Consider the following 21,871-nt stretch of genomic DNA (forward strand, 5'->3'; position numbering starts at 1 on the left):
TGAATAAATCTCGCTTCAGACCTCATAGATAGCAGGGGCACGTGTGCCCCTGCTAAACCGCCGCTATCCCGCGGCTTAACGGGGGTCCCTGATCCCCCAAATCCCCTCGTTTCAGCGGGGGAGCGCTTCCTGGTTGGGGCAGGGCTAACCGCCGCAGCCCTGCCCCACGCGCGTCTGTCAGCGCGTATCTCCGCCTCTCCCCCGCCCCTCTCAGTCTTCCTTCAATGAGAGGGGCGGAGGAGAGGCGGCGATGCGCCGCTGATAGACGCGACTGGAGGCAGGGCTGCAGCCGTTAGCCCTGCCTCCAGGAGCGACCAAGCCTGCGACCAAGTGTCGCAGTGGGGGTTTGGGGGTGAAGGGACCCCCGTTTAGCGGCGCTATAGCGGCGGTTTAGCAGGGGCACATGTGCCCCTGCTAACTATGAGCTCTAAAGCGAGATTTATTCTCGCTTCAGAGTCTCTTTAAGCAGGACACTAACACTAACTCCAAGGAGTTTTGTTCTATGTGTTTGTTTGAGTTTCCTTTGGACACTGCAACGTCCTCTTCCGAATCCCAAAAAAATACAGTAATAAGTTACTGCCTGCCCCCACCACCCCTCCTCAAAATAAAATAGGCATTTGACTATGGAAAAGATAAGATTGGGAGGTCGACTGGGATGCAGGTAGGGATATGAAGTACCCTCTAAAGCACTGCAGAAAAATCCAGGGCTATATTAGTGGATAAAAATAATAATCCCTAAAAACTTTGCCACACCTAGGCACTGTGACTATTTGCTAAAATACTGCGACTGCTCTCCAGATGTTGCAACTAATCATTAGTGATAAACTTGTATTTGGAGTTACTGTTGTCCACCACAGTTTGCTGTTTAAAGTCGCTGGCTAATTTCAGTCAGTGGTTGACTGGAGAAGAGTTTGCAAAAGTCGTTGTTAATGACAGTTTATGGTAAATGACCATTTTTAGGAGAAGCCAAATCAAATATTTGCCTTACAAATGTTACCCATTTGACACTGGCCTCACAGCACCGATCGCCATAGATCATACCCTCCCATTCTTATTAATGTCTCATACAGACTGACCCATATGAAAAATAATAGTGACTGATAATATTGCACAGGTGTTCACAGTGGATTGGGTACTTACTGATTATGTGAGTACATCTGCCTTTGACCTGTACAGTTAAGGTAATCAGGGTATTCCTCAATAATAGTGACTTTTAATAACAGCTATATACAGTCTTGATTGTGGTTATCACAATTTAAATTGTGTAGATGTGAATGCAAAATAAAAAAAAACTTGTAAAACATGCAATTAAAAAAATGAATGGTCAGTACATAACTATTGCACAGACGCAATCCCTTGTAGCACCCGATGCCTTTAATTTGCAGAAGATATTTATTTAAAGCCATCATCACTGATAGTTGTAGACATGGTTGAACACTTACGTGGTCTGGCATGTGCGTGGTTCAGCAGGGCCACAGGCATTATAGGTTCTGTGAGAAGGGCATGAGATCGCTAAATGAAAACATATTTTATATATTAAATCTTATATGGTGCCAAGTTCAGAAGAAGCAACAACATAATGTAGGAATAGCACAAAACACGTAAGGTAAAGGTAGCGCAGAATAGTCAAATATAATACGGCTCTGTAACTCTAGTCTTTATTACAGATACTTTATGTTTTGTGAGACATCTGCTTGTATTAGTTACTGGTACATTTACAGTATGTTCATTACCATCTCTATGCTATATTCCCATGCTGAATCTTTCTGGATGCAGTGCAGTTGTAGATGATTGTAAACATTATTCAAAATAAATGCAATGTCAGTTTGCACCTTTGTTTGGAAATCCACCTACTGATTAACAGTAGTGCCTGCACATGACCTCAATAATTACTGTTCAAATGGGAAAAAGTGATACAAAACAAAAAGCATTTTTCATGAAAATGTATGCATACAGGATTTTTCAAGTCTGCAAATAAAAATATTGCAGATTTGTCTATAAAAATAAAGTTAGAAATGTACTAATTGTGTATCACCACAATTAATTCAATAACTGAGTCGTTGATTATGATGTTGTGAAACTGAAAAGAAGAGCGATAGCATACATATTACATATAGCAAATATGCAGTGGACATCTTCATAAAAACAATCTGTCATTAACTAAGCAAACTGAGCAGTGAGATATGTGATATTTAAAGGACAACTGAAGCAAGAGGGAGATGAAGGGTGCCATATTTATTTCCTTATAAGAAATACCAGTTGCCTGGCTATCCTCTGCCTCTAATACTTTTCGCCATAGACCCTGAACAAGCATGCAGCAGATCAGGTGTTTCTGACATTATTGTCAGATCTGACAAGATTAGCTGCATGCTTGTTTCTGATGTTATTCAGACACTACTGCAGCCAAATAGATGAGCAGGGTTGCCAGGCAACTGGTATTGTTTAAGAGGAAATAAATATGGCAGCCTCTATATTCTTCTCACTTAAATTGTCCTTTATGTTAAATTGCATGTGAAAGCAAGAAGCATTCCAAGAGGCATAGGTAACTGAACTAAATATCAACTATCACACCAGAGAACAAATAAGGTGGCTGAAAGGGCGGAGCTAACTGAACTTTAAAAAAGAAAAAAAAGAAAACATTTACAATAGTAGTCCAGTAACCCATTTCTCTAATTTTACATGCAGTTTTCACAGAGGGTTTGTTTTAGCACATGCTCATTTGCCGTTGTCAAGGTTAAGCCAGTGCTGGTCGTAATGGAGAAAGCTACGCTTACGGATCATTACGCGTAATTTTACGCTATTACGCATTACGAAATTACGCTTACGGCATAGACACTCAATTTCGGTACATGTCTATAATTACGCATAGCACTTACGCAATTACTCGTAAGTATACCGTAATTCCGGTTATTACGTTATAGGCTTACACGTAAAATTCTACTAGCAATTAATGCGTAAGGTCATGCTGCCAAGCGGAAAAGTTGACGCATGGATCAATGTTAGGTAGCCGCCGACTTTAAGGGTTAATAGCAAAGCCCCCTTAAGTGCTAAGAGCCTCAAATTTGGAGAATATATTAAGGAGATCAGAAGGAATAAGAGGAAAAATTTTTTTTCAAAAAGACCTTATAGTTTTTGAGAAAATCGATGTTAAAGTTTCAAAGGAAAAATATATACATTTAAAAACCCGCCGACTTTAACGGTTAATAGCAAAGCCTGCTTAAAATTTAGGAACACCAAATTCACAGGGTATATTAGGGGATCAGTGGGAATAAGAGGGAAAAATTTTTTTTCAAAAAGACCTTATAGTTTTTGAGAAAATCGATTTTTAAGTTTCAAGGGCGAAAATGTCTTTTAAATGCGGAAAATGTCAGTTTTTTTTGCACAGGTAACAATAGTGTTTTATTTTCATAGATTCCCCCAAGTGGGAAGAGTTTTACTTACTTCGTTCTGAGTGTGGGAAATATAAAAAAAAAACGACGTGGGGTCCCCCCTCCCAGACCTCTTTAACCCCTTGTCCCCCATGCAGACTGGGATAGCCAGAATGCGGAGCACCGGCCGCGTGGGGCTCCGCACCCTGACTATACCAGCCCGCATGGTCCATGGATTGGGGGGTCTCGGAAGGGGAGGGGCAGCCAAGCTTTCCCCTCCCCCTCCGAGCCCTTGTCCAATCCAAGGACAAGGGGCTCTTCTCCACCTCCGATGGGCGGTGGAGGTGGAGGCCGCGATTTCCTGGGGAGGGGTTCATGGTGGCATCTGGGAGTCCCCTTTAAAAAGGGGTCCCCCAGATGCCCACCCCCCTCCCAGGAGAAATGAGTATAGAGGTACTTGTAGTACCCCTTACCCATTTCCTTTAAGAGTTAAAAGTAAATAAACACACAAACACATAGAAAAAGTATTTTAATTGAACAAAAAACATAACCACGAAAAAAGTCCTTTAATATTCTTAATTAACCATTAATACTTACCTGTCCCTTTAAAAGCCAGTTCCCACGCAATATCCTCGGAAATATACTAATCAGTTACAATGTAACAAAGTTATTACAATGTAACAACTTTGTTACATTGTAACTACGCCGCACCCGACGTCACTCACCGCCGCCGCCGCGTCTGTGCTGCAGGACCCGACAGAGCTCTGAGCTATAGCTCAGAGCTCTCTAAGCATCTTTGTATTTGGGCTCCAAGGAGCCCCATTGGTCCTTAGCAGACCAATGGGGTTCCTTCTGATTTGAAGGAACCCCATTGGTCTGCTAAGGACCAATGGGGCTCCTTGGAGCCCAAATACAAAGATGCTTTCGAGAGCTCTGAGCTAATATAGCTCAGAGCTCTGTCAGGTGAAGGGACGCTAAGTCCCCGCCGGCTCCGCTGCCCTCCCCGCCTCTCCCACATGTCACCTATATACATGCTGGCACCCATGGGTGCCAGCATGTATATGAGTGACAGGTTTGGGCGGAGTGGACGGCGGGAGCCGGCGGGGACTAGCGTGTATGCGGCGGCCGGCGGGTGAGCGGCGAGTGACGTCGGGTGCGGTGGTGTTACAAAGTAACAAAGTTGTTACATTGTAATAACTTTGTTACATTGTAACTGATAAGTATATTTCCGAGGATATTGCGTGGGAACTGGCTTTTAAAGGGACAGGTAAGTATTAATGGTTAATTAAGAATATTAAAGGACTTTTTTCGTGGTTATGTTTTTTGTTCAATTAAAATACTTTTTCTATGTGTTTGTGTGTTTATTTACTTTTAACTCTTAAAGGAAATGGGTAAGGGGTACTACAAGTACCTCTATACTCATTTCTCCTGGGAGGGGGGTGGGCATCTGGGGGACCCCTTTTTAAAGGGGACTCCCAGATGCCACCATGAACCCCTCCCCAGGAAATCGCGGCCTCCACCTCCACCGCCCATCGGAGGTGGAGAAGAGCCCCTTGTCTTTGGATTGGACAAGGGCTCGGAGGGGGAGGGGAAAGCTTGGCTGCCCCTCCCCTTCCGAGACCCCCCAATCCATGGACCATGCGGGCTGGTATAGTCAGGGTGCGGAGCCCCACGCGGCCGGTGCTCCGCATTCTGGCTATCCCAGTCTGCATGGGGGACAAGGGGTTAAAGAGGTCTGGGAGGGGGGACCCCACGTCGTTTTTTTTTTATATTTCCCACACTCAGAACGAAGTAAGTAAAACTCTTCCCACTTGGGGGAATCTATGAAAATAAAACACTATTGTTACCTGTGCAAAAAAAACTGACATTTTCCGCATTTAAAAGACATTTTCGCCCTTGAAACTTAAAAATCGATTTTCTCAAAAACTATAAGGTCTTTTTGAAAAAATTGTATTTCCTCTTATTCCCACTGATCCCCTTAATATACCCTGTGAATTTGGTGTTCCTAAATTTTAAGCAGGCTTTGCTATTAACCGTTAAAGTCGGCGGGTTTTTAAATGTATATATTTTTCCTTTGAAACTTTAACATCGATTTTCTCAAAAACTATAAGGTCTTTTTGAAAAAAAATGTTTCCTCTTATTCCTTCTGATCTCCTTAATATATTTTTCAAATTTGAGGCTCTTAGCACTTAAGGGGGCTTTGCTATTAACCCTTAAAGTCGGCGGCTTTTTTATATTATACGGGAGCGTAATATTACGCGATTACGGCAGACTGTGTAATTTCAATGGGAGTTTACTGTCTTACGCGTAATTTGTTACGCGTAAAACGTAACCCTACGGTCTACGCGTAATTAATTACGCGTAATACCGTAACCTTACACGTAACGCTTACGGTGCATTTGTAGTGAATTACGATGCGTAATTACGCTAATGCGTAATTTCGGCCCAGCACTGGGTTAAGCCAATTTTTAGGACATGCTCAGCTGCCATTGTCCAGGTTAAACCAAAATGTTAGGTGCCTGCGCAATTACCAGTGACCAGGTTTGGATTAATAATTAAAAAGCTTTTGATCATAGTGAATAGTTGAGCTAAAGCATAGGGAATTAGACAAAGCATTTGTGTAGAGCCTACCACACTCAGGAACTTGGCTTCTCCAGTTAATGCATACTCCTTGCTCTCCGCAGAGTAGGGCATAATGCTGCAAGCTAGTGCAAGCCATACTGGAATCATTGACATGGCAGCTGTCAAAAACACAGGCCTGGTGGTAATCCATTGGTGGAATTTTACTGTGGCATTCTTGGAATGTTCTTTTAGAAAAAAAACAAAACAAAAAAGAGAATACAACATTTTTATTCACACAAGAAACAACAATTACAAATTAGTGCAAAGTGATGTGAATGAAACATATTTTCCATGAAGAAATTGAACAAAAGGGAGAAAAAGTGCTCACAGTACAGGATAAAAGTCCTTTCAATGCTGTACAACAAATATCACTGTCCTCAGTGAAATACCCCAGCAGCAGCAAAGTCCCATAAATGCAATAGTAACAGATGCAGCAATTGATGTCACTTTTCCACAACACTTCTTGCAGCTTCATAGATAGAGTAAGCCTCCACCACACCTCACTGTGATCGACTCACCGTGTGGTGAGACCTCCACTTAGGTCTATTCACACCTTGGGACTGTTCCCAGGTTGTCCCCCACCTTTGCTGCTGCTGGGGTATTTCACTGGGGACAGTGATATTTGTTGTACAGCAATGAAAGGACTTTTATCCTGTACTGTGAACACTTTTCCTCTCTTTTTTAAAATTTTTAACATACAGAGGAGGCGAACCAGGATTTTTGACGTTTTTTTTGTTTTGGCATATAGCGTGCTGGTGTGTAAGTATTGTATTTTCCATGAAGGCTGGACTTTAGTGGTAAGTAGCAACTGCAGCCAATCATTAACATCTTAAGAGTTAAGACCCAACTGTCTACATAACACAACTCAGGTCTCTGACATGGGAAAGTTTTGTCTTTTGCTAGTTGAACTATTTATTTGAATATAGAGTCAGCTGTGCAAACATTTCTGTTTCTGTTTACATTATTAGCTATTTGCAGATTCTCCAGTTGGAGTACTAAAGAATCACAAATTCACAAGTTCCCCACAAATCCATTACAAACTGGGTACTGCATTATTGACAACTGATCTGCAATGTAAGTACTCAATGGGCTTGATTTACAAAGCGGTGCTAACCTAGTTAGCACACCTAAAGACTTTGAGGGAGAAGCGTAAAGTCCGGAGTGCGCGAAACGTGGCATAGGGTTTAATGGCATTGCGCGCGCAAACTTTGCGCACGTAAAACTTTACGCACGTAAAACTTTACGCACAAAACTTTGCGCGCAAGTTTATTTCATCACAACTAAACTTAGTTTAGGCGTGATAATGGGCTTTTCACCAGCGTGCTAACAGTTAGTACGGCTTTGTGAATTAAGCACAATTACCCCTTCAAACAATGTGAAGGCATTGATAAATGTCCCATGGAAACTGGTTAAGTATTTCCAAGTTATAATAATTGTGTAGTAAGCTGGTTCACATGGAAGAATATGCCCAGTCATTTTGTAAAATGTGTGTTATGTTTAGATTTTGTAAGTTTTACAAGCTGTAGACTGAGATTGCCTCTGTTTATTTTTGGGGTGACAAAAAATATCAAAGTAAAGGATAGAAAAGGACACACGGGCCATTTACCCAGTTATTCCATTTGCAACAGTATATCTATGCCCTGCAGGACTTCAGTTCCCATTCACCCATATAAGTTCCTGTGATCAATGATCACCAGCATCAATGAGATGCTGTGGTCATTGACAAACTGAAAGTAAAAAAAACCAAAACACACACATTACTTCCTGATAGCGTAATAACAGTATGCACAGGAAGATAACGCAGGGAGACATTTAGTGACCAAATAGTAAAAATACATCCACCATACATGAAATACCCCATAAATTAACCCCTTACCTCCCCTCCCATAGACACCAAAATAAAACACTTGTATAATTTTTATTTAAAGTGACATTTAAAAAACACTACATAAATAGTTACCTTAGAGACTCAACTTTTTAATATGTATGCTATGAGGGTATATTGCTGTCATTTTTGCAAATAAAAGCTTGTAATTAGTGGCAGGCACAACAAGGAAAAATTATACCTTTATTTCCAAATAAAATATTGTTGCCATACATTGTGATAGGGATATAATTTAAACATTGTAATAAACAGGACAAATGGGCAAACAGAGTGTGTGGTTTTATCCACAGAAGTACTTTTTATTTTAAAATTGTAATGGCTGAAAAAACTGAGAAATAATGACTTTTTTCTTTTTTTTTTCTAAATATTCTTGTTAAAATGCATTTAGAATAAAATTATTCTTAGCAAAATGTACCACTCAAAGTAACCCCAATTAGTGGCAAAAAAACAAGATATAGATTGTTTTGTTGTGATAAATAGTGATAAAGTTATTTGTGAATGAATAGGAGGAGTGCTGAAATGTGAAAATTGCTCTGGTCCCTAAGGGAAAAAAACCCTTAGTAGTGAAGGTGTTAAAGGACACCAAAAGTGAGAGTGATATGGAGTCTGTTATATTAATTGACTTTTAAACAATACCAGTTGCTTGGTATCTGCAGATCTTTCATGCATCAGTAGTGTCAAACATCATATCTGCATGCTATTTCGGGGGCTATTGCTAAAATGTTAGGGGCACAAGATCAACAGGAGAGCCAAGCAACCTGTATTGTTTGAAAGGAAATATATAGGTAAGCCTCCATATCCATTTCACTTCAGGTGTCCTTTAAGAGGCATTGGCATGTGGTGTACTGGTAAAAATCATCAGAACCCAAGAAGATCCAACTTCTATTGGATAAGCAAAAAACCAGAGGAAGAGACCTATCAAACAGGGTATGTTGGTAAATTTCTTGGCTATGGCAGTCTGAGTTACAATCAGCAACTAAAGAAGCTGTATTGCTGTAGTTTATCTCAGGCAAGCAGGTGAAGATGTGATTGACTCTGTCCTTTACCTAATAGTAACCTTTTGCACTGGGGTTATGCCTAGGATTTGTATAAGCACTGCATATTAGAGATGGCCCGAACATCAAATTTTGGGTTCGCGAATAGCGAACTTCCGCAAACGTTGGCAAACAGGCGAACTCGGCAAACCGCCATAGACTTCAATTGGCAGGCGAATTTTAACACCTACAAAGACTTTTTCTGGCCTCAAAAGGAATGGAAAAGTTGTTTCAAGGGGTCTAACATCTGGACTGTGGCATGCCGGAGAGGAATCCCTGCCAAAAGTCCCACCAAAAATTATGGAGTTGGCGCAGTTGTGTTTTAATCGCTAAAGGGCAGAAATCACTTTACATTCCTACAAATAATGCACTGGAGTGGTACTGTGCCTGCAACTTAATGTGGCTACAAATAGCAGTAGTGTGCACAGCTATGGGTGTCAGTAGGCTGTGGAGTGTCACACACACACAAAAAACCACAGGACACCAATGTACTAGCTCTCAAAAGGGCTATTTGCCGTGCTTTCAGCAAGTATTCAGTGAGGAACAAGAACACAGGCCTAGCTAATGCTTTCCCTACCTATCTGCAGCAAGTCTGCCCCTGCTCTCACTAACAGCAGCCAGCAGAGAATTAATCCAATATGCCCAGGAAGGGGTGCTAGCTGATTGGCTGCCATGTGTCTGCTGACTGTTTGCTAAGGGGTCAAAGTTTAGCTCGATGATGTATAGGGGCGGGTCAAAGACGCCAAATGTTCACCGCAGACGCAAACAGTGGAAATTCACCAGGAACTGTCTGCCGGTGAACAGTTCGTGCCATCTCTACTTCATATATGAAACTCCTTTTGACAGGAGATCAGAGGTATATCTGAAAGCAAGCTTTTACTTATATTTTAGCTCAGAACCCAATTTTTGTGTTCATCTTTTTTAATTGTAGACAGTGCTTGCTGTTGGCCCATATTTGCATAGATTATTCGATTTTTATACAATAACTTTAACTTGTAAATTAAATAGTAGAAATAAGGCCCAAAGATTGTAGACTTCCACACTATGACTTCAATTCATCAAGGGCTGTTAACAATAACCAAGTCCTTAAAATACAGCATTCGGTAATTTAGACTTGTGTGTGCTAATTCATCAATATTTTCACACATGTGGTAGATGTTCGGTAATTTACCGAAGAGGTCCATGCAGTGAGGGCATTAGAAAAGAGGCATCCCCGACATTCTTATAGATGTTCATGTTATACAGGTTGTTATACTGCCTCTGCTCTTGCTGAATCTGTCCCATTAGTCAAACAAACAAACACAGAACATTTATATTGCACTTTTCTAACATTCTGTTTACTTGCCACAGCTTAGATGAACAGCCGAGAAACATTACACACGCCCTGCTTAGTTCATTTCCCCAGCAGCTCCCACTAGCATCTCTGCATATTCAAACAGGCACTCAAGGGGTTACACTACCGGAGGGTGCCTGGAAAACATCTTTTGTTCTTTTCTCTCTGCTCTCTGCCTGGGGGGGGGGGGGTGTCTAAAAGCTTGTTCCACCCAAGAAGCCTGCACAACCTATCAGCAACCTATCGGCGGCACTTGCAGGGGACAGGGGCTGTTTCTATTAGCTGCCTGCTCCTGTCAATCATGGGGACATCCACACTGAAGGCATTCAAAGCTTGTTATCAACAGGGGAATGCTGGAGATAATCACCACACATGTTACCGAATGCTGTAACCTTGATGAATTGACATTTGCTGACATTTTACTGACATGTGTTGAGGTAATCACTGAACAAGTTGGTAATTTATCTCACTGCTCGGTAATTTCAGCTTTTCATGTGATAACTGCTTTGCTGAATTGACATTTTACTAAGTGCTCCGTAAAGTCATCTGTTTTCAGCATTACCGGATGCGGTAATCCTTGATGAATTGAAGTCAATGTGAGCAATGTGTGCACCGATCTCCTTAGTTGCCTTTGCACTAAAGGAGAATAACATTTTACAGATATTAGCCTCCCTAGGGTTCAATTTCTGCAGGATTTCTTTGCAAAAAGTGGTTCAATTAATTTTCGTGAAATTTTTGCTTGCAAGATACTGAAATCCATCCAACAAGGGTTTAGCAACTTGATGCCTGAGGGTTTTTTCTCCTTGTGGACCAGAGCAATTTTCACCTGTCAGCACTCCTCCCTTTCTTTCCCCAATAACTTAATTACTACTAATCGCAGCGTGATGATCTATATCTTGTTTTTCTTGCTTTCTTTGGGAGGTACCGTATGCTAAGAATTATTTTATCCTAAATGCATTTTAAGATGAATAATAAGAAAAAAATTGAAAAAGTGCATTATTTCTCAGTTTTTGGCCATTATAGTGTTAAAATAAAACGTTCTACTGTGGATAAAAGCCACACATTTTATTTGCCCATTCGTCCCGGTTATCGCAATGTTTAAAAAATGTCCCTAGTACAATGTATGGCGCCAATATTTAATTTGGAAATAAAGGTGCCTTTTTCAGTTTTGCGTTCATCACTAATTACAAGCCCATAAATTAAAAATGAATAGTAATATACCACCTTGACATACATTTTAAAAAAGTTCAGTCCCTAAGGTAACTACTAATATTTTTTTTAAGTACATTTTTTCCCCCTAGATAAAAAAAAAAGTTTGGGTACCTATGGGAGGGTGTGGGAGGGAAATAGTTAGCTATAAAAGTCAGTGTGGGGATTTTTATTAACCACTTAAGCCCGAAGGGTTGTTTATTTTTTGCATCTGAGCAACTTTCATCTCCCATTCATTTGCCAATAACTTTATCACTACTCATCACAATGAATTGGTCTATAGCTTGTTTTTCCATCACCAATTAGGCTTTCTTTGGGTGATACATTTTGCTGAGAATGAATTTATTCTAAATCCATTTTAACAGGAATATTAAGAAAGAAATGGAAAAAAATCATTTCTCAGCTTTTGGCCATTATAGTTTGAAATTAATACATGCTACCATAATTAAAACCCATGTATTTTATTTGCCCATTTGTCCCGCTTATTACACCATTTAAATTATGTCCCTATCACAATGTATGGCGCCGATATTTTATTTGAAAATAAAGGTGCATTTTTTTCAATTTGCGTCCATCACTATTTACAAAAAATAGAGATTGGCGCTACACCAATAGTCCTGATGTGTACACAATAACCATTATAAACAATAAAAAATAATAAAAAGCAATACACAACAATATAAGTTGGAGCTGCTCCTTCTAGGTAAAATATAGTCTTTGTAAAAGAAGGTAGCGCCTGCACAACCTAAACACACTCTATATCTATGCAATCAATGCGACATAAGAGTCCCAATCTCATTTTCCTATGGCTGTGTGATAACAGTCTATCGTCTGTGGTCTCTTCAATACAAATGTCCACCACCACACCATAAGGAAACAGACTCACCAGATATTAAGACCTATGCTAGGTCTAGTTGTGCATCGGGACACTTAGGGCCGTCCCTCACCTCCTCTGGATCATCCACTAGATCAAGGGTCACTTGCTTTTATAGTTGCCGAAACAACTTATAGGTGACGAAACATGTCGGGTGGAGATTAGGCACGGAAGTGAGAGACAGAGCAAAGACAGCAGGCATGGGGACACGGAACGGCGTCCTGAACTGGAGGGGTGACCGCAGCGCGGATGGACACCACCCGCAGCCAGACAAGGGACACACACACGGCAGCCAGAGCCCAGCCTAACGGGGGAGAGCCCGTCCTAAAACTCTATGCCCTATATTCAAGTAAACTTACTGTGAGTGCAATTTTTTTTTATATTATAACAAATACATACGGTTTTACACTATGTGGAGTTTTTTCCATTCGAGGAATAATCTGTGATGTATGGTGGCAACTATAAGAGCAAGTGACCCTTGATCTAGTGGATGATCGGGAGGAGGTGAGGGTCGGGATGGCCCTAAGTGTCCCGATGCGCAACTAGGCCTAGCATAGGTCTTAATATCTGGTGAGTCTGTTTCCTTATGGTGTGGTGGTGGACATTTGTATTGAAGAGACCACAGACGATAGACTGTTATCACACAGCCATAGGAAAATGAGATTGGGACTCTTATGTCGCATCAATTGCATAGATATAGAGTATGTTTAGGTTGTGCAGGCGCTACCTTATTTTACAAAGCTAATTTTAAATGCTAAAATGTATAGATTTAATAAAAGTGGATGTGGGTGTAGTTTTACTATTTGGCCACAAGATGGCCACAGTCAAAAAGTCCTGGAAGTGATCGATCTTGCTCCCAGGAAGAAGAATGAAGACAGGAACTTTTTGAACGCAGAAAAACCACAGCGTCTGATGAGACGTTGTCAGCTTTTCTGCGGTGGGGCTTTGATCAATGAAAGGGATCTATAATCCTTTTCACTGATCGTTGAGCTAACGGCCGGCAGTGGGAGTACGCACGGGAGACCTCATGGGAGTGCGCTCACCACAATTGGACGAGAATGTTCATCCAATTGGGCTTAAGTGGTTAAATAAAAATGAATTTTTGGTGTAATTTACTATTTGGCCACAAGATATCCTTGGTCATTTCTGATTCACGTACGTAAGCACGTGAATCTGAAGTAATGCTTGCCAGTGTAACAACAGGAAGATACGATGAATTCCGGTGGCTCGTAGATGCCGGTATTCATTGAATCGGGGACTTAGATTTATGAATGGGAATTGCGGTCCCATTCATTAAGCTCCCCGCTAAGCGGCGGTAACGGCAGTGCGCACGCGTGGGCAAACGGGAGCGAGCGTCAACTGCACGCCGCTGCAGACTTGCATTCACGGCCCTGGTGCATCCTGTGAACTTTGCAGGGCCGTGAATGTACTGCGCGGCATGCATCAAGTAGCTAGTATCCATTTTTAGTATAATAAAAGTTTCAAATTCAAAATCATGTCAAAAAGTTAAATTAAAATTTCTAAAATACATTTTTAATCACAAATAAAAAAAAAATCCTCCTCAAATATGGATGAAGAAATAAATCTACAAATGCAGAAATAAATACTGTCCAGTGTTTACCTAAAACATCTGCCTTGTGTGGTACAACAACTAAGGGCCAGTTCACACGCACACTTGCACGTCATTTACCGCTGTTTATGCAAAAGCAGCATTCTTATTTTTTCCACTGTCTGGAAGCAGCACAGTCTGGTCGTTCTGGGGTCTATTAGCGCCACACTCCTGTGTCTGCCAGTGGGATGAAAAATGACGATCGCTGGGAATCGCCATTGAAAGTCAGCAAATGCTTTTCTGCACACAGAAAATATTTGGACGAGACACTGGGCAGGTGATTGAGACATCCGCCTGAACCAGCCCTAAAGGTCCATACACACACTGCTCTGAATGCTGAGTGGTGCACCATAACGACTGCCACCACCAGAAACTTCTCCATTACACACGCTCATCGTTACTCTGCTCCACCCTGCATAGCAAAAGACACATCATGTGCCAAGGCTGATGACACTTCTGTACAGTGTTGTTAGTGCACTGTCGCCTTTGGCTGATGACGCCTCTGTTGCAATGCACGGGGAGGGTGAAGGGACGACAAGCGCATCTGATGGAGCGGCTTCTGCGGGTGGGGAGGTGCCAAGAACAATGCCGTTTGGTCATGCTTAGGCATAGCTAAAGGTCCGACATGCCAGATCTTTAGGGATCATCATTGGGCCACTGCACACACTCTCGTCTGCTGCACAACTCTTAGCCATGGTGGTAGTTATAGTCTGTCACGGCCGAGTTCAGACCAGTGTGGCAATAATTGTCATTCTCTGTACAATACACAGTATAGTATTAGATTCCAGAACTGAATTTTCTGTAATGCTGTAATATCTGCCTACTGCCAGTAGGTGGTGCACATACACCATTATAACGCTTTCCAGGCCAGTTTTCAGCATTGACGAAGCTAACTCGTCCATACCATTTGTAGAAAGTTTATTATAACTACGAGTCAGCCTTGTCCTTTACCACCAGGAAGGCTACCTCACACATTTAGCCATTCACTCACAATTTCCATAATCAAGTTCAAACCAAGAATCATGAATTATCAGCTAACTCCTCTGATGCTTCTGCAAAGAGAATTCCCTGATTCTGAATGCTTACTTTCCAATAATGAGGTTACACATTGGTGATGGCAGGCAGTGACGAGTAGTAGAGGGTTCTTTGGGTACTGATCTGGTTGTAAGTGGTCCACATGTGGGTTTATTCAAATCTGGCACCACCCATGTATGAGCCATATGTACACAGCTTGACACAATGTCCCCACTGCGTGTCCTGCAGTCATCTGCTTGATTGTTAGTGCAAGTACCTGTATACAAATAACATTATCCAATTAGTCCACAAATAAAGGTGCAGGGATAAAGCATGCATGTACTGGATTGGAGAATTCTTTTACTATTTTTCATTAGGTTGCTACTACTTTCTGGCATCTAAAAAATCACTACCAATCTCCTCTCATATGGGGCTTGATTCACTAAGACAAAAAGCATGCCTTATCAACGTTAACGATAACGCCTTATCAGAGTAGCATAGCAAACGCTAAGAACTTATGCCTGCTAATTGGCAATGACGAGAGCTCCACTCATCCTGCCCTAAGCCCCTGCGGGTTCATAGTGCTGGCTATGCTACTCGGATAAGGAGTGTTAACCACTTCCCGACCGCCGTATATACAATTGGTGGCCGGGAAGTGGACGCCGCAAGGACCGCCGTATTGACAATTGGCGGCGGTCCTTGTATGGGCATGGGCGGAGCGATCGCGTCATCCGTGACGCGATCCTCCGCCTCCGCCTGGCGCCGCTCATCCGCCGCAACATCCCGCCGGCCATACGGGACCGCCGGCGGGATGTTAACCCGACGATCGCCGCATACAAAGTGTATAATACACTTTGTAATGTTTACAAAGTGTATTATACAGGCTGCCTCCTGCCCTGGTGGTCCCAATGTCCGAGGGACCACCAGGGCAGGCTGCAGCCACCCTAGTCTGCACCAAGCACACTGATTTCCCCCCCCCTGCCCCAGATCACCCACAGCACCCATCAGACCCCCCCCTGCCCACCCCCCAGACCCCTGTTTGCACCCAATCACCCCCCTAATCACCCATCAATCACTCCCTGTCACTATCTGTCAACGCTATTTTTTTTTATCCCCCCCTGCCCCCCGCTCCCTCCTGATCACCCCCCCACCCCTCAGATTCTCCCCAGACCCCCCCCCCCATGTACTGTATGCATCTATCCCCCCTGATCACCTGTCAATCACCTGTCAATCACCCGTCAATCACCCGTCAATCACCCCCTGTCACTGCCACCCATCAATCAGCCCCTAACCTGCCCCTTGCGGGCAATCTGATCACCCCCCCACACCAATAGATCACCCGCAGATCCGACATCAGATCACCTCCCAAATCCATTGTTTACATCTATTCTCTCCTCTAAACACCCACTAATTACCCATCAATCACCCATCAATCACCCCCTATCACCAACCGTCACTGTTACCTATCAGATCAGACCCTAATCTGCCCCTTGCGGGCACCCAATCACCCGCCCACACGCTCAGATTGCCCTCAGACCCCCCCCCCTTATAAATTCGCCAGTGCATTAATTACATCTGGCCTTCCCTGTAATAACCCACTGATCACCTGTCAATCACCTGCCAATCACCTATCACCCATCAATCACCCCCTGTCACTGCCACCCAACAATCAGCCCCTAACCTGCCCCTTGCGGGCAAACTGATCACCCACCCACACCAATAGATCGCCCGCAGATCCGACATCAGATCACCACCCAAGCGCAGTGTTTCCATCTATTCTCTCCTCTAAACACCCACTAATTACCCATCAATCACCCATCAATCACCCCCTATCACCACCTGTCACTGTTACCCATCAGATCAGACCCTAATCTGCCCCTTGCGGGCACCCAATCGCCCGCCTACACGCTCAGATTGCCCTCAGACCCCCCCTTATCAATTCGCCAGTGCAATATTTACATCTGTTCTCCCCTGTAATAACCCACTTATTACCTGTCAATCACCTATCAATCACCCATCAATCACCCCCTGTCACTGCCACCCATCAATCACCCCCTGTCACTGCCGCCCATCAATCACCCGCTGTCACTGCCACCCATCAATCAGCCCCTAACCTGCCCCTTGCGGGCAATCTGATCACCCACCCACACCAATAGATCGCCCGCAGATCCGACGTCCGATCACCTCCCAAGTGCAGTGTTTACATCTGTTCTCTACCCTAAACACCCACTAATTACCCATCAATCACCCCCTGTCACTGCTACCTATCAGTTTAGACCCCTATCTGCCCCTAGGGCACTCAATCACCCGCCCACACCCTCAGAATGCCCTCAGACCCCAGCCCTGATCACCTCGCCAGTGCATTGCTTGCATCTATTCCCCCCTCTAATCACACCTTGAGACACCCATCAATCACCTCCTGTCACCCCCTAGCACACCTACCCATCAGATCAGGCCCCAATTTGCCCCGTGTGGGCTCCTGATCACTCGGCCAAACCCTCAGATCCCCCTCAGACCCCCTTCCGATCACCTCCCCAGTGCATTGATTGCATCTATTTTCCCCTCTAACCACCCCCTGAGACACCCATCAATCACCTCCTGTCACCCCCCTAGCACTCCTATCCATCAGATCAGGCCCAATACAACCTGTCATCTAAAAGGCCACCCTGCTTATGACCGGTTCCACAAAATTCGCCCCCTCATAGACCACCTGTCATCAAAATTTGCAGATGCTTATACCCCTGAACAGTCATTTTGAGACATTTGGTTTCCAGACTACTCACGGTTTTGGGCCTGTAAAATACCAGGGCGGTATAGGAACCCCACAAGTGACCCCATTTTAGAAAAAAAGACACCCCAAGGTATTCTGTTAGGTGTATGACGAGTTCATAGAAGATTTTATTTTTTGTCAAAAGTTAGCGGAAATTGATTTTTATTGGTTTTTTTTCACAAAGTGTCATTTTTCACTAACTTGTGACAAAAAATAAAATCTTCTATGAACTCGCCATACACCTAACGGAATACCTTGGGGTGTCTTCTTTCTAAAATGGGGTCACTTGTGGGGTTCCTATACTGCCCTTGCATTTTAGGGGCCCTAAACCGCGAGGAGTAGTCTAGAAAACAAATGCCTCAAAATGACCTGTGAATAGGACGTTGGGCCCCTTAGCGCACCTAGGCTGCAAAAAAGTGTCACACATGTGGTACCGCCGTACTCAGGAAAAGTAGTATAATGTGTTTTGGGGTGTATTTTTACACATACCCATGCTGGGTGGGAGACATTTCTATGTAAATGGACAATTGTGTGTAAAAAAATCAAACAATTGTCATTTACAGAGATATTTCTCCCACTTAGCATGGGTATGTGTAAAAATACACCCCAAAACGCATTATACTACTTCTCCTGAGTACGGCGGTACCACATGTGTGGCACTTTTTTTTACACCCTAAGTACGCTAAGGGGCCCAAAGTCCAATGAGTACCTTTAGGATTTCGCAGGTCATTTTGCGACATTTGGTTTCAAGACTACTCCTCACGGTTTAGGGCCCCTAAAATGCCAGGGCAGTATAGGAACCCCACAAATGACCCCATTCCAGAAAGAAGACACCCAAAGGTATTCCGTACGGAGTATGGTGAGTTCATAGAAGATTTTATTTTTTGTCACAAGTTAGCGGAAAATGACACTTTGTGAAAAAAAACAATTAAAATCAATTTCCGCTAACTTGTGACAAGAAAATAAAAACTTCTATGAACTCACCATACTCCTAACGGAATACCTTGGGGTGTCTTCTTTCTAAAATGGGGTCATTAGTGGGGTTCCTATACTGCCCTGGCATTTTAGGGGCCCTAAACCGTGAGGAGTAGTCTTGAAACAAAAATGACCTGTGAAATCCTAAAGGTACTCATTGGACTTTGGGCCCCTTAGTGCAGTTAGGGTGCAAAAAAGTGCCACACATGTGGTATCGCCGTACTCGGGAGAAGTAGTATAATGTGTTTTGGGGTGTATTTTTACACATACCCATGCTGGGTGGGAGAAATACTTCTGTAAGTGACAATCTTTTGATTTTTTTACACACAATTGTCCATTTACAGAGGTATTTCTCCCCCCCAGCATGGGTATGTGTAAAAATACACCCCAAAACACATTGTACTACTTCTCCCAAGTATGGCGATACCACGTGTGGCACTTTTTTGCACCCTAACTGCGCTAAAGGGCCCAAAGTCCAATGAGTACCTTTAGGATTTCACAGGTCATTTTGAGAAATTTCGTTTCAAGACTACTCCTCACGGTTTAGGGCCCCTAAAATGCCAGGGCAGTATAGGAACCCCACAAATGACCCCATTTTAGAAAGAAGACACCCCAAGGTATTTAGTTAGTAGTATGGCGAGTTCATAGAAGATTTTATTTTTTGTCACAAGTTAGCGGAAATTGATTTTAATTGTGTTTTTTCACAAAGTGTCATTTTCCGCTAACTTTTGACAAAAAATAAAATCTTCTATGAACTCACCATACTCCTAACGGAATACCTTGGGGTGTCTTCTTTCTAAAATGGGGTCATTTGTGGGGTTCCTATACTGCCCTGGCATTTTAGGGGCCCTAAACCGTGAGGAGTAGTCTTGAAACGAAATTTCTCAAAATGACCTGTGAAATCCTAAAGGTACTCATTGGACTTTGGGCCCTTTAGCGCAGTTAGGGTGCAAAAAAGTGCCACACATGTGGTATCGCCGTACTCAGGAGAAGTAGTATAATGTGTTTTGTGGTGTATTTTTACACATACCCATGCTGAGTGGGAGAAAGATCTCAGTAAATGGACAATTGTGTGTAAAAAAAATTAACAAATTGTCATTTACAGAGATATTTCTCCCACCCAGCATGGGTATGTGTAAAAATACACCCCAAAACACATTATACTACTTCTCTTGAGTACGGCAACACCACATGTGTGGCACTTTTTTGCAGCCTAACTGCGCTAAGGGGTCCAAAGTCCAATGAGCACCTTTAGGCTTTACAGGGGTGCTTACAATTTAGCACCCCCCAAAATGTCAGGACAGTAAACACACCCCACAAATGACCCCATTTTGGAAAGTAGACCCTTCAAGGTATTCAGAGAGGGGCATGGTGAGTCCGTGGCAGATTTCATTTTTTTTTGTCGCAAGTTAGAAGAAATGGAAACTTTTTTTTTTTTCTCTCACAAGTGTCATTTTCCGCTTACTTGTGACAAAAAATAATATCTTCTATGAACTCACTATGCCTCTCAGTGAATACTTTGGGATGTCTTCTTTCCAAAATAGGGTAATTTGGGGGGTATTTATACTATCCTGGAATTCTAGCCCCTCATGAAACATGACAGGGGGTCAGAAAAGTCATAGATGCTTGAAAATGAGAAAATTCACTTTTTGCACCATAGTTTGTAAACGCTATAACTTTTACCCAAACCAATAAATATACACTGAATGTTTTTTTTTTAATCAAAAACATGTTTGTCCACATTTTTCGCGCTGCATGTATACAGAAATTTTACTTTATTTGAAAAATGTCAGCACAGAAAGTTAAAAAAATCATTTTTTTGCCAAAATTCATGTCTTTTTTGCTGAATATAATAAAAAGTAAAAATCGCAGGAGCAATCAAATAGCACCAAAAGAAAGCTTTATTAGTGACAAGAAAAGGAGCCAAAATTCATTTAGGTGGTAGGTTGTATGAGCGAGCAATAAACCGTGAAAGCTGCAGTGGTCTGAATGGAAAAAAAGTGGCTGGTCCTTAAGGGGTAGAAAGCCCTAGGTCCTCAAGTGGTTAACTTTGATAAAGAGTGTTAACTTTGATAAGGCATCCTATTTGTCTTAGTGAATTAAGCCCTTGAAGTTTAAAGGAACACTATCGATTATCATTTTTTTTTTAACCTGGCATTGAGCGATTTCCTGAAGTGCTGGTAAATAATGATGTATGCAATTCACTTGCTTATCTCTTTTGTTTACTGTATCAAATGCCTTTCACTCTGCAGTCTGCTCAATTCTGAGTGACCAAGGAAACATAAGGAGAGGGGGAACTCCCACACACTACATCTGTTAACCCTGCGTGAAATTCTGTGTGTGAGAGAAAGCTCTCAGTAGCTGCAGCTCCCTGTTCTGTGTCTCTTAACTGTCTACAGAGAGCAGAGGAAATGTAATGTGTTATAAACATTTATAATAGTCTTTAACACCACAGCTTGTCATACATTTTTTTGCTTTCAGAGAAAAATATTCTGTAGTCTGATATGCAGAAAACAACACTGGCTGTGCATTGAAGCTGACACCCCTTCTGCAAATGATTTGTTCCAATAGAACTAATTCCTACGCACAATGAATTAAAGCTTTTGCCTCTGATATTTAACATGAAAAGTGGACAATGTTTACACAGCTACTTAGACATTATTTGTACACTGTCATTTTAGAATACTTGGGTATTGATGGTGTTCCTTTAAAGCTACGTACACAGTGAGGAATTGTGGTGCGACATAACAGCCACATTGCAAAATTAAACTTATGTGACATTAACAGTGCAGCCAGTTCAATGCAGTCTAAGAGCATGCGGCATCCCAACTCACGGCATGCAATGAGTTACTGCAAAATGCATGTTTTAATAGTGACAGTGAAGGATACTTTTAATTGATTGTATGTGATGCAAACACGGGCGGCCCTTGACCTGTGCGACCGGAGCAGTCGCTCAGGGCGCCGGCCTCCAAGGGGCACATGTGCAGGGGTTTTCTATTCCCCTCACTCGCGGCTCCCTCCGATCTCCGGCACTCACTGTCAGCCCTGTTCAGCTGTGGGTGAATCGGCAGCTGTGATGACAGAGGGAGCCCAGTGGTGGCGCTGTGTATCTCAAATACAGGAAGTGTTAATTTCCTGAATGAGCACTTCCTGTATTTGAAGTATACAGCGGCTTCAC

General features: G+C 42.7%; 1 protein-coding gene across 1 annotated transcript in view; it reads right to left on the reverse strand.

Annotated features, from left to right (window-relative positions):
* Nucleotides 1-21,871, reverse strand: part of LOC137537875 (mucin-2-like) — a 213,930-nt gene that overhangs the window by 34,513 nt on the left and 157,546 nt on the right. Inside the window, exons 39-41 of the mRNA XM_068259821.1 lie at nt 15,021-15,225; nt 6,000-6,175; nt 1,443-1,512 (exon numbers count right to left, since the gene is read on the reverse strand). Of these exons, the coding sequence (XP_068115922.1) occupies nt 1,443-1,512; nt 6,000-6,175; nt 15,021-15,225 (451 nt within the window). The remainder of the gene's footprint in view (nt 1-1,442; nt 1,513-5,999; nt 6,176-15,020; nt 15,226-21,871) is intronic.

This window comes from Hyperolius riggenbachi, chromosome 11, assembly GCF_040937935.1.
Source record: "Hyperolius riggenbachi isolate aHypRig1 chromosome 11, aHypRig1.pri, whole genome shotgun sequence".
NCBI classification, from domain to species: domain Eukaryota; kingdom Metazoa; phylum Chordata; class Amphibia; order Anura; family Hyperoliidae; genus Hyperolius; species Hyperolius riggenbachi.